The sequence below is a fragment of the Anastrepha ludens genome, chromosome 4 (assembly GCF_028408465.1).
Source record: "Anastrepha ludens isolate Willacy chromosome 4, idAnaLude1.1, whole genome shotgun sequence".
Taxonomy (NCBI): Eukaryota; Metazoa; Arthropoda; class Insecta; order Diptera; family Tephritidae; genus Anastrepha; species Anastrepha ludens.
The window spans coordinates 71857345-71874788 of NC_071500.1; the positions used below are offsets into that span (position 1 = coordinate 71857345).

At 36.5% G+C, this 17444-nt stretch overlaps 3 protein-coding genes across 4 annotated transcripts in view; all 3 read left to right on the forward strand.

Annotated features, from left to right (window-relative positions):
- Window positions 1-541: 541 nt before the first annotated feature.
- LOC128859761 (probable serine/threonine-protein kinase tsuA) lies at window positions 542-5113 on the forward strand. Of its 2 annotated transcripts, none has more exons than XM_054096821.1 (10): window positions 542-609; window positions 689-895; window positions 981-1139; window positions 1567-1764; window positions 1837-2049; window positions 2486-2645; window positions 2723-3084; window positions 3191-3282; window positions 3342-3444; window positions 3640-5113. In XM_054096821.1, exons 2-10 carry the CDS (start codon window positions 773-775, stop codon window positions 4165-4167), a joined length of 1938 nt encoding a protein of 645 aa, XP_053952796.1. In that variant the 5' UTR covers window positions 542-609; window positions 689-772; the 3' UTR covers window positions 4168-5113. The 2 variants fall into 2 exon arrangements, with proteins under 2 accessions (XP_053952796.1, XP_053952797.1); XM_054096822.1 differs by having other exon boundaries at window positions 547-613.
- Window positions 5114-9171: 4058 nt separating this feature from the next.
- Window positions 9172-12382, forward strand: LOC128859762 (ATP-dependent RNA helicase DDX54). The gene is made up of 9 exons (XM_054096823.1): window positions 9172-9293; window positions 9355-9555; window positions 9612-9960; window positions 10035-10214; window positions 10275-10438; window positions 10500-10910; window positions 10981-11259; window positions 11333-11494; window positions 11577-12382. Exons 1-9 carry the CDS (start codon window positions 9291-9293, stop codon window positions 12285-12287), a joined length of 2460 nt encoding a protein of 819 aa, XP_053952798.1. The 5' UTR covers window positions 9172-9290; the 3' UTR covers window positions 12288-12382.
- Window positions 12383-14699: 2317 nt separating this feature from the next.
- The window catches only part of LOC128859763 (integral membrane protein GPR155), a 69992-nt gene continuing 67247 nt past the window's right edge, over window positions 14700-17444 (forward strand). The window contains exon 1 of the mRNA XM_054096824.1: window positions 14700-15646. Within this exon, the coding sequence (XP_053952799.1) occupies window positions 15423-15646 (224 nt within the window). The 5' untranslated portion in view covers window positions 14700-15422. The remainder of the gene's footprint in view (window positions 15647-17444) is intronic.

The window sequence follows — 17444 nt, forward strand, 5'->3', positions numbered from 1 at the left end:
TTTATATCTTTCAGTTTCTAAGATTATGATGTCAAACTGTCGATAAATAAATAATAGCAACTGTGTTTAATTTGGCATTTATTGTTTATCTGGCCTTGAGCTCATATAATTAAAAGTACGAAAAATACACGTTTTTATATAAAAAGTTTTTGTGTATTTACTTGTGTGTGTATCAATCTGGTGTGCAGAAACATTCCCTACCACACACATACATATTTAAAAAACAGTATTACATATAATATTCAACAATAATAAATACGCGAATAGGTATTTTTATTTAATTTTTTTTTTTTTTTTGGTGTTTTAATTTTGTTAAGCCGGTTTTGAGCGCACAAAGAAAAATTGGAAAACTTTATATTTTGTCATCATTAAAGTAAGCTAATGTCATTAATCATAAGTTTAAACTAACTGAAAAGTTATATAATTGAAATTTTCTTCACATTCCGTTCTAAAAGGTAGCTGCGCGTTCAAACTTTCGCATGCAACCCTACCATTTCTCCTTTTATTTCTGCTTTTTTTTTTGTTTTTATCTACATTTGGTCAACGAAACAGCACCACAAAACGGATTGACGCGACTGAAGTGACGGAAAAGAAAAAGCTTGCTATTTTGTACGTGCGTCTTGTTTCCTTTTCCTCTAATTTTAATTTCGTTTTTGAGAAACTAAACAATTTCCAAATGCATTTCCAGATTTCATTACTGCAGTGCTACCTTTCACGAATTACACAAAGTTAAAACAATAGAGGCAACCATATATTGAAGCAAAGGTAGAAAATGGTAGGCGGCGGTGGCGGTGTTGACAATAAAGTGGTGGCTACTTTGCGAGCGGATGGAAGTGTTTATCCTGCAAGCGGAACTTCAATTGGACAATTAGTGAATTTAATGAATTATAAGATTGTGAGTTTCTCTAGTGATACTCCTTAAAAATGTGTACTCAATTTCTTTCTATTTGTCTCGTTTTTAATTTGCACGGGCTGATCAGCGCACGGAAGTGGATGTCAGCAACAAGGCGCTGAACACATTTAACGTTCCCACAACTGTTGTAGATTTGGGAAAGCAATTATTACAATACGCCCGTGACGGTGATTTGAAAGGAGTAAAAAATATGTTGTCGCGAGGTGCTCCATTCACTTCGGACTGGGTAAGTGTATTGCACCTGTTCATCTGTCAATCTTTTCAGCATACATACAACCAGGAGAAATATATTGAGCCCGCTGCTGGAGTGAAAGCCCTTGACCAGACATAAATTTGAGTCGGACTGGGTTGTTATTTGCTGTTTCAACAGCATATAACTGCCCAAAAATGTTGAAAAATGTTGCTATATTGACAGTCTTTGGCCGGATATAAAAGCATGTCAATTCGGTACCGCATATGCGACTATCGGCTGTCGTTACTGTTGTGCAAATAAAAAAAATACAAATTGGCCAAAGGCTATGATATCTTAACTGGATTCTCGTATTACTGTGACTGAGGCAGTAGCATTGTAAAGATGGGTTCTGCTCACCAACACTCCAGCAGAAACTCCACCATTCTTTCGATTATTAATACTTATCATTCTTAAACTTTAGTTGGGTATGTCCGCGCTACACTTCGCAGCTATGAACAACCAGTACGAAATTTGCGATGCACTATTGAAAGGCGGCATTAATAGGGATTCCAAAACAAAAGTAGATCGTACGCCTCTGCATATGGCTTGTTTCTACGGCAATGATCGCATAGTGGAGCTTTTATTATCTAAAAAATGCTTAGTGAATCCTCGAGATATGGTATGTTGAGCATAAAACTCCACATATGTATATGTGCTTATGTTCATATGCGAAACAATTTCTGTGTTTTAGCTACGAATGACACCATTACACTGGGCAGTAGAGAAAGGTCACAAATCCATTGCTCGTTTGCTGCTTAAGCACAATGCCGATGTGACCATAACATCCAAGTTCGGAAAAACCCCCATCGCCCTTGCGGTAATGACAGAACAAGCAGATTTGCTGGAGGAATTGGAGTCGGCACGCCAATCGCAAATAAACCGCAAATATAATGAAGAGCATGAGGTGAGAATAAAGTATTTTTAAATTTCGACTAAGGCGGGAACATGCATGGTTAGAGTTTTTGCTGCAACATCTGGTAGTGTTAAATGCAGTTAACAAATAATCTTCATAATTACATGCTTAAAGTTTTAATTTTATTTGTGCTTTTCTATTTGTGTTTCTATAATAAATATGCGTGCATTCAAACAAACTTATGTTCAAAAAATCGTAAAAATGCGCGCAGGTGCGGTCCAAGCGATTCAAAGTAGGTACCCAAGTTAGCTTGCATTGATATAATCCATTTCGCTTTAAATTTCTTTCTGTGCATACTATTAATAATTTGGCGAAACGAGTATTCCAAATTATATTCTAATATTTCTTAGTAGTCTGCTTTCCCAAAGTTATCTAATTTTTTTAAATTAAAAATATTACCGAATTATAATGTAATTCAACATTACAGAAGGAAACTTCGGATGCGGTGAACTCTATCATGGGACTGACAAACTTTATCACCGAGGACGTTGGGAGTTCAACAAAAATTACATTGGATGCGGAGGATGATCTTACAAATAATAGCGATTTTACAGAAGCTAAATTTTCAGATTTGGCAAATATCAAAGGTAAATTTTGTTCATTAAAAGTGGAAGTAATTTTTTTTAAACAATTACCACATTTTGCCGCTTCTTGTTTTAAATAGAAACGGGTGTTTTAGATAAAACAACAATAAATATGCTTAAGGATCATGGTATTTCTATGATGCCAGAGGACGAAGACACGTCTAAAGAGTTACTCGCAACTGCCTTGCAAAACGGTCGTCAGCTGGTGCTGTCGGAAGGTGGAAAATTGCTACTTAATGAAACAAAAAACCTACATAATAATAACAATAACAATAATACGAGCAAAACTAACTCGATTAGCAGTGGAAAACCTAATTCAAATACCAGTAATATGAATTATACTGTCCTACCCGTACGTGGAACATTGGCATCGAGAACACAAAACTATAAAGCGCGAGCCAGTATCATTTCAAAAGCGAAAGATAATCTCAATATGTACAAGGTTTGTAAAGCATATATGCATATATATGTGTATTCGTTGAATAAGAAAATAATTTAAGAGCAAAATTTTATAATCTAATAATAATGTGTATAATATTTTGTTATAGAACGTACGCATTATTTCGCTGAATGACTTTAAAAAATTTTATGGCAACACAAGTATAAAAGGAGTGCAAAAGATTCCTGCTTCAATTGCGAGGTGAGTTAAATTCCAAACACAAAATCATTGCTATTAGTTGGACCTTCTAATTTCTTTAGCGAACGAATGGCGCGTATGAAGCAAATTAGTGATGAACAACGAATACTTAATCCTGGTAACCGGCAAGTTTACATGAATCCACGTCTTCTACCCCAGCGACAGGTATTTTTAGATGCAATGTTAAAAATTGTCAAGTGCTGACTAAATAAATATCCCTTTTACGTCTGTCAACGTTTTTTGTTTATTTGGTTTACTAACTGAGGTCTAATTATTAAGTATCTAAGTTTATTTATAAATAATATTATCTGTCTAATTAATTGAAATTATAACAAAAGCTTTATTTTCTCACTTGTGCAGTTAAAATCTGACCAAACCGTTGCGAAACCCGAGCAAACAACACCTATCATTGCGGAGGAGGATGATATTGACTCGATCATACAATTGGCTCCAACTGATAGTGACAACGAGATGTCGGACACTGATCAATTACAACAGCTACAAGTGCAAAAGCAAAATCAGCAGCCACATAAAACGAGTACAGTTAGTGTTCAAGGGACAAAACAATTGCTCAACATTGCTGCTCCTCCGCTAGTGCGTCAACCTTCTACAAATGTGATGAAACCAGGCACTTTCAATACTAGTAAAAATAACACGACTGGGAGTGAGACTGCCAAGCAACAACCTGCTCACCAATCGAATGTAATTTCTCTATTATCTGTGCCGGAAATATGCCGTCAACTATATGAGTTACGTCGTCACAATGATGAATTACGACGTAAATTTGAGACAGCACAGAAAGAGAAGGAAGAAATGCGTCAGCGTTTGGATAGGCTGGAAGAGTTATTGTTGGTGGAGAAGACGGATGATGGCTACATTGATACCTAGTTACAGCCGTTGAAAACACAGTGCATTCTAATTTTCTTTTCATATTTGTTGCAAATCACGTGAAAAATGTGAATTAACGCCTTTGGTTGGTATCGAAACAATAATTAAAACCCGATATCTAACATATTTAGTTAAATAGTAATTTATAGTCGTATGTAGTTGAGTAATGTGCATTGCAATCGTTCTTGAATAAGTTGAAATATAAATTATTTTTATTTTAAACTGTAAATAATTAATTTTTAAACATTTCATTACATGAGGCATTTGAATGTCCTGTGGCACTGAATTAGGCAGGTTTAAAAGTTTCATTCTACAAATATAAACTACATTTACTTTCAATATTTTTCAGTGTCTTACATTTTAGCGTTTGTGTCTTACACTCACCATACTAACATCAGGATAATAAATTTAATCAACATAGTGCGTACATATCCTTTCGGATTTTTTTTTTCATTCAAAGTAAAGAAAAATTTGTATTTATTAACTCACGAAAAAAAATTGTTAATTCGTTAGGATTTTTGTATTTTTCTAATGTCAATGTGGAACACAAATGAATACCAAACGCATAGACGCAAATGAACAACTTCAGAAATTATATGCTACTTATATAATATATATTACATATGTACATAAAAAGATGTATATGTTTAAAAAATGATGTAACTAATGCAATAATATTGTACAGACTATGGAGTAAGCATAATTTGAAGTCAAAAAGCGGAAAATTAACTTTTGTTTCTATTATTCGTATAAGAAAACTATTAAAAAAAAAGTAACAAAATAAATTGTTTTAAATAATAAGAAAGTTAATGTTATCTCGTAAGGTTTAATGAATAAAAGAAGTTTCTAAAAAGTAAAATAAGTTACTCAAATTTTTATGGAAATAATGATACACATATCTGCTTACACAATCAAAAGAGTAAGCCAGATATTAATTTCACATAGTTCTTTGTTGTAAGAGTATAAATTACTCCCCAATAAATTTTGTGGATTTTTGCGGCAGACTTGAAGTACTCAATTAGCAATGTCCGCTTGACGCAGGTTTATGGATTAATAAAGAAGCGAATGGTTGATTTCAATGCAAAATGGCTACAGAAATAAAAGCACAATGACAATGTATACGGATCCCCAGAATCTTATACACACGTACATTCTTTCTGCTGGTGTCAATACTAAATATTTACTTCATACAAATTCGATTAGATGTCATAATTTCGTTTTATAAATGTGCATCTATGCACCTTTGCTGCTCGGCCTAATCCCACGGCCCCCTTGACCTCCATTTACAATGTTAAGGTTTACGGGTGTGAATCAGAGACCTACATGGCTCACTGTTTTCTTGAGTTGTTCATACGCTAAATTTCTTGCTCACATTCAGTCAATTGAACCAAAATATTTGGTCAAGTGCAGTCAGCTCATGCAGGCGAACGCGTAGTTCAGCTCAGTCAACACGTATGATCTAATGTCTTCGGCTCAAATCTAATCATTGAACAAAAAGCAGCATTGAATGAAATTAGCATCGGCCTTTGCGTTCAAACGATCAAACTTGTTCAAAGAAGTAATTGTCATTATTGTAAATAGCACATGTTCGAGCAAACGAGCGTTGGCGTACAATGTACGCTGTAAATTGCGTTTCGTATTTGAAAGGATTAGTTGGTTTCAGCAATGTTTCCTTATTAACATTATTTTCTTTCGTGTTTTATTATAAGTTGTAAGAAAAAAAACAAATATGAAAATATAGTGTTTTTGCTTTAAAACTTTGCTTTTACTTTGCTATCGTTAGTTACAAGCAAAAACTCAAGCGGGATCATACGTGTTCAAACCGGCTCATTTGGCTCTATAGCCCTTTATTCTTGCTCAAAAAAATGAATGTATAGCCGAACGAGCAAATACCCGAAACGGCTGTATGAAGACGATTGGTGATAACATCGGAGAGCTAAAACGCAGCACATGATTTGATTGAGCTGAAATAAACAATGATAATAACTTATTTGAACAAGTTCGATCGTTTGAACGAAAAGGCCTGTTTTTTTATTCAAGCGAAGCGTATGAATGTTTTACACTGAGCCGGTGCAGTTCTCTGGTGTGAATACCGAAATAAAACTTCCTTCTAGTGCTATTGAGACCTTATTATATGTACACTCTTGTTAGCATCCTACAAATGGCATAATTATAAAGATGATTATTATAGATAAAGGCTTTCATGCACAACTTCCATCCCCAATATACTATATAGGTATGCATTAAGTTGTTCAAAATTGCTTCTAGGCTAAACTCTCGAAATAGTAAACAAAATTAAATTTCTTTTGTTGTTCTATAGGTTTTATTTGTACTCTATCGGAAAGTGTACGTTTTATATTGCACAACAAAATGCAGCTTCTAATACGTTCACACATAAGTAGATGATCCACTTTTTCGCGCTTACCTCTCCCAAAATTTGAGATTATAAAATAATCCTAGATAATAACGATACGTTTTGACATACAACCCTGTGTTTTCTGTGATCGATAATTATTATTACGAATGTAAGGAGAAACATCAAAATAAAAACTATATGAAATGGATGCCGGCAAAGAAAACAGGTCTGTAGATATAATTCTAATAAAATTTTTTTTAGGTATTACTAATTATGCATTCGGTGGTCTGGTGACTGACGTAGAGAGCAATCTTAAATTATGGAGGGAACACTTCTCGAACCTGTTAAACGGTGACAGCTGCGCATGTCATAGAGAATGTGAAGATCCCGATACCCCAATCGTTGACGACGGAATTGTCGTTCCGTTACCCGACCATGACGAGGTGAGAATAGCAATATCACGGCTAAAGAACAACAAAGCCGCGGGCGCCGACGGACTGCCGGCTGAGCTATTCAAACATGGCGGCGAGGAGCTGGTAAGGTGCATGCATCAGCTCCTATGCAGAATATGGTCGGATGAAAGCATGCCTGTCGATTGGAATTTAAGTGTGCTCTGCCCAATCCATAAGAAGGGCGATCCTGCAATTTGTGCCAATTACCGCGGGATTAGTCTTCTAAATATCGCCTATAAGGTTCTAGCGAGCGTATTGTGTGAAAGGCTGAAGCCCACCGTCAACCAACTGATTGGACCTTATCAGTGTGGCTTCAGACCTGGAAAGTCTACCATAGACCAAATATTCACAATACGCCAAATCTTGGAAAAGACCCATGAAAGGAGAATCGACACACACCATCTTTTCGTCGACTTCAAGGCTGCATTCGACAGTACGGAAAGGAGTTACCTGTATGCCGCGATGTCTGAATTTGGTATCCCCGCAAAACTAATACGGCTATGTAAGATGACGTTGCTCAACACCAGCAGCGCCGTCAGAATTGGGAAGGACCTCTCCGAGCCGTTTGATACCAAACGAGGTTTCAGACAGGGTGACTCGCTGTCGTGTGACTTCTTTAACCTGATGTTGGAGAGCATCGTACGAGCCGCAGAACTTAATCGCTCAGGCACAATTTTTTATAAGAGCGTACAATTGCTGGCGTACGCCGATGATATTGACATCATCGGCCTTAACAACCGCGCTGTTAGTTCTGCCTTCTCCAAACTGGATAAAGAGGCAAAGCGAATGGGTTTGGTGGTGAACGAGGACAAAACGAAGTACCTCCTGTCTTCAAACAAACAGTCGGCGCACTCGCGTATCGGCACCCACGTCACTGTTGACAGTTATAATTTTGAGGTTGTAAAAGACTTCGTGTATTTAGGAACCAGCATTAACACCGATAACAATGTCAGCCTTGAAATCCAACGTAGAATCTCTCTTGCCAACAAGTGCTACTTTGGACTAAGTAGGCAATTGAGCAGTAAAGTCCTCTCTCGTCGAACAAAACTAACACTCTACAAGACTCTCATCATGCCCGTCCTAACGTATGGCGCAGAAGCTTGGACGATGACAACATCCGATGAAGCGACGCTTGGAGTGTTCGAGAGAAAGATTCTGCGTAAGATTTTTGGACCTTTGCACGTTGGCAACGGCGAATATCGTAGACGATGGAACGATGAGCTGTATGAGCTTTACGACGACATAGACATAGCGCAGCGAATAAAGATCCAGCGGCTTCGTTGGCTGGGTCATGTCGTCCGAAAGGATACAAACGCTCCGGCTTTGAAAGTATTCGATGCGGTACCAGCTGGTGGTAGCAGAGGAAGAGGGCGGCCTCCTCTGCGTTGGAAAGATCAGGTGGAGAGGGACTTGGCTTCACTTGGAGTGTCCAATTGGCGCCGGTTAGCACGAGAAAGAAACGACTGGCGCGCTTTGTTAATCTCGGCCAAAATCGCGTAAGCGGTTATCGCGCCAATTAAGAAGAAGAAGAATTATGCATTCATATAACAGAAAAAAGCGTGTGCCCATAGTCGCTTGGGCCTGTTATTGCTTATTATAAAATGTAATATCGAATTTCGAATGCGTATTGCTGCCATAATTTTTTGAAACCTCAGTAAACGTTGTTTACGGATTTGCTCCAACTTTTTTTTATTAGCAGCCAATTGCGCAATTAAATTAGCTAATCATTTTCCTTATATTTTCTTCATATCTTTAATAATAATTAAACAAACCAAAAACACCGAAATATTCCATCAAAATAATTTCTATAAAGAAAAACCTTTCACAGCAGTATTGACTGCTGATTGTCAATTTTACAGATAATCTGCCAGATGTGAACGGGAAGATTAATTTTGTGGATTTTTTTGGTAATTAATGTATATGTGAACGTACTTTTACTTTATCATGTTGTTGTAACATCATAAAATCAAAGTTTAAAAAAACTTTTTATCCATTGGTGTTTCGAGCACGGAGATTAGAGCCTGAATTATCAACGTTACGTTATAATAAAAGTGTTCTTGATTTCCATAATAAAATGTAGGTTAAAAACGAGGAAGATAAAATGTATTCTGTGTACAGTGGCTTAAAAAGGGTTAGCGGTAAACTGCCTTATCGACCAAATCAATCAGCTGTGTGTTGTTAAACCTCTTTGCTGTTTTTTCATTCCTTGACCGCCGCCAAAACAAACCAAGTCACACGTGTTCTCAAAACTTGATCTTGCTTTATACCGTATAATTCTAGTAAAATCATAAATTTATTTATCTCTAAGTGCGAAAATGGTTAGTTGTGATATCCCTTGCAATTCTTTCATTAACAATAGAAATCGTCTTCAATTTATAGGCTAAAAGAAAAACTGATGTTGATTTGCCAGGTTTCCCTTCGCTTGAAAACGTCGATGGCGGTGATGGTGAGAACACAAAGAATAAAAGTTCAGGCAAAGCTAAGAAAAGCGGCGGATTTCAATCAATGGGTATTTCTTACGAAGTACTTAAGGGTATAACGAAAAGAGGATACAAAATACCTACACCCATTCAACGAAAGGTAACTGGAAAACAGCTACGCAGCAAATTGCTAAGCATTATAATTTTTTCGTTTAGACTATACCTTTGATACTGGAAGGACGTGATGTAGTGGCTATGGCTAAAACTGGCTCCGGCAAAACAGCATGTTTTCTCATACCCATGTTTGAGAAATTGAAGAACCGCGAACCCACAAAAGGAGCGCGTGCATTGATTCTCTCTCCCACAAGAGAGTTGGCTGTACAAACTTACAAATTTATCAAAGATTTGGGTCGTTTTATGGACCTAAAAACTATTTTAGTACTTGGTGGCGATTCCATGGACTCGCAGTTTTCTGCCATACACACTTGTCCGGATATAATTGTAGCAACACCTGGCCGTTTTCTGCATTTATGTGTCGAAATGGACCTTAAGCTGAATTCAGTAGGTCAGATAAATGTTTGAACGTATTTGTACACATTTCTCAATGGTTTTTATTTTTTATTTATTTATATTGCATAGAATATGTGGTGTTCGATGAAGCAGATCGGTTATTTGAAATGGGTTTCGGTGAACAACTGAATGAAACATTGCATCGTCTGCCTACAACGAGGCAAACAGTTCTGTTTTCGGCGACGCTTCCTAAGCTGTTGGTAAATTTTGCTCGAGCTGGTTTGAATGACCCCATTTTGTTGCGTTTAGGTACATGATTAGGCTTATTTTGGTTAAGAATTGTCTTATTTTTACAAACATTGCTTACAGATGTTGATTCGAAATTACCAGAGGGGTTAATGCTTAAATTCTTATACTGCCGCCCGGACGAGCGATATACGGCTTTAGTAGTGCTGCTCAAATACGTAATACCACCAAATGCTCAAACTGTAGTATTTGCTGGTACACAGCATCATGTTGAATTAATATGCTTTGTAAGTAAATATGCCAACATTCAAATTGAAACTATAACTAAATCAACTTTTCTGCGCATAGATTCTATCAAAGTGCGGAATATCCAACACGGCAGTGTATTCTAGTTTAGATCCTACGGCACGGAAAATTAATACTGCAAAATTTGTCAATAAGAAGGTGTCTGTGCTAACTGTAACCGACGTAGCAGCACGCGGTATTGACATACCAAGTTTAGACTATGTGGTAAATTTACATTTTCCTGGAAAGCCAAAACTGTTCGTACATCGTGTAGGTCGCTGTGCACGTGCTGGACGAACCGGTACCGCCTATTCGATATTCTCTACTGATGATGCTGCTCATGTTCTTGATTTACATTTGTTTCTTAATCGTTCATTCAATATAAATGACAACAAAGTGGTTGGTGTTACGCCCCAGGATTTGTTGGAAGAAGAGCATCTGTCTGTGACAGAAATTAAGAAAAGTCATGATATTGTAAGTAATTCACTTATGCCACAACTTTCTATATTTATACTAAATACAAATCCTTACAATTTTGCATAAGGCTGGAGTACTAAGAACAAGTGAAAATGCGTACAAAAAATATTTGTCATCACGTCCCGTAGCCTCGACGGAGTCAAATGCGCGCATAAAAAATATTAAGTTTTACAGTTGCAAACCCTTAGACGATTTTCTATCAGCAGCGCTAACCCTCGAAAAATCAGAAGATTTGAATGGCGAAAACAATAAGAAATCGGCAGAAGTTCAGGCGTCAGAAGCACGCAAACAACAGGAAGATAAACATGATTTAATGATAAAAATGCGCAACTTTAAGCCATCTACAGTAAGTAGGAATAACAAAAAAAAAAAAAGGAATGCCTAAACTCTTTTGAAACATTTTATTTATTGTACTTTAGACGATTTTCGAACTGAACCGTAGCCAAAGATCTCTACCGTTTACTATAATGAAAGAAAAACGCACAAAACATACCGATGTTATTGAGAAATATAGGAATAAAATGGATGAAATTGATAAGGAGGAGGCTAATAAACAATTCGCAGAAACCGAAAAGGAAGAGGTGTGTTTAAAATACAATATATGATTGTGCTCTTATATGTACATTCTAACACACGTTCACTTTTCCGATACCGTTATTTTAGATGGATGAAGCGGATGCAGATGATATTAATTCAGCTTTTGATACAATCGTCGCTCCAAAGAAGCGCAAGAATCTAGAAGATTTATACAAGAACAAGAAGAAAAAGAAGAAGACAAATACGAAAGACACTGAGAACTATATCCCTTACCAGTCGGCGGATAAACACACCGAAGATGGCCTTGCGATTAACTCTTTCGACCGTCAAGCCATGAATGCTGAATTCTCAGTGGTCGATCGTGATAACTCTGCAGATATGCGCCATAAGCCGGGTATGAAGAAATGGGATCGCATCAAAAAGAAAATGGTATCAGTGCAGGATCCGCGCGCTGGCAAAATACGTACCGAATCTGGAGCCTGGATTCCGGCTTCGTTTAAGACCGGTCGGTACAATGACTGGAAAGAAAAGTCTAAAATCGAAGAACAATTGCAGCGTGAAGCCGGCAGTGACGATGATGGTTTTAAGCCACTTTCTCATTCGCAACGTTACCCTGTGAGCCGACATGCGCGTCACAATGCGAAGGTAGCGGCTAAGAAGCGCGAAGGTGGTGGTGATAAAGAATTGCGACATCCAGAGCAAATCGTTAAAGCACGTATGCGCTTGGAGTTCATTAAGAAGCGTAATACTGAAAATGCGTTGCGTAAAGCGGAGAATAGGAAGCGCAGCATGCGGAAGAATCAGCGTACTAAGTTGAAGAAGGGTGGTAAAAAATAGGGACATAACAGATAAAGGTTCAGTGCGGTATTTTCGTTTTTTTTATTACATATAGGGATATGTATATAATATATTCTCCATTTACTTACAAAAATGATCAAACTGTGTTTTTTTTTTGTTTTTGTTAAATTTAAGTAAATACGAAGATCTTTCAATATGTGCAAATAGGCTGAAACCACTACGTCATTACCCTATGATCAAAAAGTACCGGGAATGTTTAATTCAAACGAATCGCGGACGTGGGAACCGACCCAAATTGTTTTCTTATGTTGGTAGGACTGTAAGACACACATCTGCCACTTTTTAGCGCCATCGGATCATTAATGTCTGCCTGGCTGGCCGGAAATGTGGGCAAACAGTTCCTGGATTTTGCATGATGATAACGTGCCATCGCACCGAGCAGAAATTGTGCTGGATTATTTGCCCAAACACCATGTAAATACCATCGTGCAAGCACCGTATTCAGTTGATATGGCCCCGTGCGACTTGTTTCTCAAGTTTAGCGACGAATCGAAATTTGAATTTTGGACTGATGACACTAGATCAAGAGTCATACGCAGAAAAAACGAAGCTTACCCTAGGGTCTGCGACAGACGATAAAGTTTCCAGTAAGCGTCATGTTCTAGGGATACTTGTCAGCAAAGGGTGTTGGTAAATTACACTTCGTAAACGACACAGTAGGTAACAGCACCACATCAATTTTTCGGAAACTATGTAACTTACTTCTATCTGCGCAAATGCTTCGTATGAATGAGATCTGCAACTCCTTGTCAAAATTTTTTATAAAAGTAGATGGTTGTCGCACGTTTTATATTGGGTTTCATGCTTGCATAAACGAAAATGTTCTCGAAAATCTTTTTAATAATCTTCGTCACTGTTAATATTTTCCCCGCTCATTTTAATTCACAAAAAAGAACTTCAATATTTCTTTCTCATTAAAATAACTCTTGTGAAACTCGTTTTCCCTCTTTTCAAATATATTAAATCACCAAAAACAGCTATTGGATGTAAGGCAAATTGAATACCTTATTTCGCGCCATTAAAAAAGAGATACTTTTTTCACGATTTTGACAAGTCCTGACGCCAATTCCCTTCGCAATACAAAAGTCATCTATGATACAAAATACAGAGAACGTTAATGTGGCGTGCGTCTTATGTTGTTCCACAAATGGAGAGATCTACAGTTTCAAGCCGAACGGAAGATATTTTTATGAGGAGCTTTTTCATGGCAGAAATACATTCGGAGGTTTGCCATTGCCTGTCGAGGGGCGCATGCTATTAGAAAAAAGTTTTGCTTAATTTTGGTGTTTCACCTAAACTCGAACCTACATTCTCCCTGTGAATTCTGAATGTTAGTCACGCACCAACCTTTCGCCCAGTAATTCTTCTCCCTTTTGTTTGTTTATACATGGACACGTATGACACGACGAATTCGAAAGGCGCAATCCAAGGTGGATTTAATAAGGTGACAGCATTCACCCAGCTGAATTTTTCGCCGTAGGTATGGCTTACGTCAAAATGATATGCTTTGTTTGTATGTATTGGTATGTTTTCATTCGTATGTTTACATTTGCTTGCTGATTTTGACATGATGCTTGCACCAAACGCAACAACAAATACATGTAGGGTTTTACTTATATGTGTTTGCTGTCACCTGTAATAAATTCGCCTTGGCGCAATCGTTTCTCTATCATTATTGTGAATGAATTTTCATTAACATGTAATTTCTCCTTAGTTTTGTTCGTTTTGTTCGTCTATTTTAATGTTAATGTATAATGTATACATTAACGTTCTCTAGAAGAAGAGTAGGCGAGAGCAATGGAAACAACCAAACAGAAAAAAATATATACACCTACACACATACTTTCTAACCACGGCGCCACAATATTACCAAACCATTAACTGAATTTTCACAAACATATAAGTTTCATTACTTTTGTTTATTTTGTTCGTTTGTCAAAATCACGAAAAATAAAGTAACTGTTTTTTAATGGCGCATACGCTCTTACGACACAGCGAATTTGGAAGGCGTAATCTGTTTCTCTATCATACTTGTATTGGATGAATATTGGCAAAGTGAAATGAAAAGTGGTTGGATATCATTCACAGTAGTAGTTAACTAATGACTGTGAAAGCATCAATTTTTGTATACAGTTCTCGCTAGCAAATTATTTGAACAAAACACAAAACTGTGTTTGTGAAATGTCCCATCTATGAATTTGATGGCGCCTTGATAATATATCAAAGATCCATCAAATTTGATGGTTGTTTTCCTTGTATCGCTGTGTGGGGGCCCTATTATGTTTAATCTTGTTTCTAATCGTTAAAATTGTCGTGCTTCTGGCAGCTCTGAACAACCAGCTGTTGATAAAACTACCCCTAGATGTCGCAAGTACTTATTTCTTAAAAAAAAATTATTTTGACATTATATGGCTGTATGATGGTGTATTCTTTTGTTATTTGTTCCTAAGTTTTACTGGCTTAGTATGTGCATAAATTAATCAAATTCGGTAAAAATATGTCCAAAGCACGCTGTAACTCTCCGCAGTGATAACGTAACGCTCCGTGCAATATTATTAACGCGCGGGTGCTGTTCTTAGCAAAACAGATCCATTAAAATTGTGAAGTTTCTGGTAGTGTAAAAAATTGCATATAGAAGAAAAACAAAACATTGTTACGAGGTCAAACAAATACACCGCGACGTAAATATAATATACAAGCTACGCTACTTTCGATTTTTTGCAACCGAAAATAAAATACACCATGTCTACGTAAAGCGAAATATTCTCAACTGTATGCCGTTCGGTGATTTCACTGAAATCTGCATACAAGTAATAAAGCGGATGGGCGAGAACAACCCCAATTTGCAAGCATAGTCGCTGCGCTCAGAGCCAAGGGCAACTGAAAAACCCAGACACAAAGCTTCGAAAAAACAATAAATTGTTTGATTTACAACGCGATATGTGACTAAATAACCCATAACATGAATGCTGCTGATAATATTAATTTTGTGTGCCTATATTTCAATATAATTGCAAATTAAAGTTGGAAATATACCGGAAAAATTTTGCAACATTTTTTTATGAAAAGAATATATAAGCGCAATTGGTGCCGTGTTATTCAAAATCAACAATAATGGATAGTTCAATGGCGTTGGGCGTATTTCGCAACGCCAACATTGAAAGTGTCGATTCAGATAACGACATGGATATGGATGATATTGACTCGATGTTTCGAGCTTCTACACTATCCACAGTTTTGACCACCACAACGACATCTGCACCGGACAGCGGACAGTCAGTGTCGATGAATAATTTTTATCCTGCTTTAGTACAATGTTTCGGCATAATCATTTGTGGGTAAGTAGATACTTAGTGGTAATTGTCAAAAATGTATAAATGTTAAAAATTGATTGGCCAACCATTATGGCCGCGGAAGTTTTGCCTCTATTGTCGAAGTGGTTGGACCTAATTTAAAAATTAGAGAATTATTCAGCTTATGGCGAATTGATAAAGAGAAGTGAAGGGATGCTCCAATATATGCGTATTGGCCCCAGAATTGAAAACCTGAAGAGACCGAAATGATTTTTTGTCTTCGTTCAAAAGTTATTAACAAAAACCACTTTTAAAGTGTTGCTCTCTTCAATCACTAAATACACTTCACATTCTTTTTACACGTGGTAATATATTTCAACATGCAAAAACATACTCACTCAAACCCTTTACTCGTATTGATTGAACATTTGATTTACATTTAAATAATTTTTTATATTTGACGAAAATGCTGTTAATTTTAATTAATATATAATAGTTTAATTATATTTCGAACGTTTGTAATACCGTACAAAATAAATGTGCTGGATGAACTGTCTAAGGAACAATATTAAGAAAAGAATAAAATGAACATTAAAGAACCCAGACAATCAATGGGAATAATTGTTGTAATTTTATTTATTTTATAATTAGTTATTTTAATAATTATTAATCACCCGAATTTTGGCCAGCGTTCCTTTTTATATAAACTAATAAAATTGAAAATTGCGCAATATTTTCTGTTGCGTCTGTACTTATACATAATTGCCTGAAGGTCTCCGTTCTAAAGCGTTCGCTTCATTTTTTCCAAAATACACAAAAACTTTCTTATTTCAAACTTTTTTTTTATTTATTATGAATTATTCTTTGTTATAAATTTGGTAATATATTTGCTGGTCTAATAAATAGGTTATAAAGCTCTCTTCAATGTTATTTCAGTACATTAAGGAAATATAGTCCTAAAAAATCGTAATTTTTTAAGCTTCCTCTGGGGAAACCCTAGCGTTGCCAGGGAGAACCTTACGTTCCCACGATAGTCGGTTCTACGTAACCGGCTACTACGTAGCCCAAAAATCGTTATATTGATCAGTACAAATTTATTGAGAGGCGTTCAATATACTATGTATATGTTTAAATGTATTCCTACATCTCATATGCGCATTCATATAAAAACCTGGGACCGAATTACGGCACAATAAAAATATAAAATAAAATACCGGCTGTTTATTCACGTAACTCATTTTGCATAATTTAAAGAAACTTGTTATCGAGTACCGCAGTCCAAAAGTGGCATTTCCAATCGATACGTATGTAAAGATTTGGCTCCATATTAAACAAATGCGCTAATACGCTAAACTGTTATGAGTTCTAATTAATCGTGCACGTAACTTTAATTTCCTTTGCTTACTCTAATTACCAGATACTTTCAAAAAGAAGAGATTTTCTATTATTTTCAAAGTTTTTTCGACCCAGAATTGAGCAGAGAACTGCTAACTAAAACCTTATATCTAATCTTTGATCTACGAACATAGATCTTTCGTTATACTAATATGTATTGGACTGATCCTGCCCACTAGTCACAGTTGCATTTCAACTATTCATTATAAATCAATTAATTTATAACCCATATCCTGAATGGATATCCTTTTTTGGGTGTTTGTCCAAGCACCACCTCACCTCTAATTTGTGGTGTTGGACTTGATGTAGTTTCTCGAAATAGAGTGGCCTTTTGTTTTACGTCGCTTCCGAACAGAAATTGTATCGGAAGTTTGTTACTGTTTTCCGACCGCTATTACATACCTTTTCTATCATTTTTGAGTTTCCTGCGTATTAAGCGTTTCGAACC

What these genes read in the sequence shown, in the direction of transcription:
- LOC128859762 (XM_054096823.1), top strand. An exon ending in CCCCATTTTGTTGCGTTTAG is followed by an intron (nt 10,215 to 10,274) that starts GTACATGATTAG and finishes CATTGCTTACAG; the next exon opens with ATGTTGATTCGAAATTACCA. An exon ending in ATGTTGAATTAATATGCTTT is followed by an intron (nt 10,439 to 10,499) that starts GTAAGTAAATAT and finishes TTCTGCGCATAG; the next exon opens with ATTCTATCAAAGTGCGGAAT.
- LOC128859761 (XM_054096821.1), top strand. Translation starts at nt 773, where the DNA reads ATGGTAGGCGGCGGTGGCGGTGTTGACAATAAAGTGGTGGCTACTTTG. An exon ending in CTCCATTCACTTCGGACTGG is followed by an intron (nt 1,140 to 1,566) that starts GTAAGTGTATTG and finishes CTTAAACTTTAG; the next exon opens with TTGGGTATGTCCGCGCTACA. An exon ending in AATATAATGAAGAGCATGAG is followed by an intron (nt 2,050 to 2,485) that starts GTGAGAATAAAG and finishes TCAACATTACAG; the next exon opens with AAGGAAACTTCGGATGCGGT.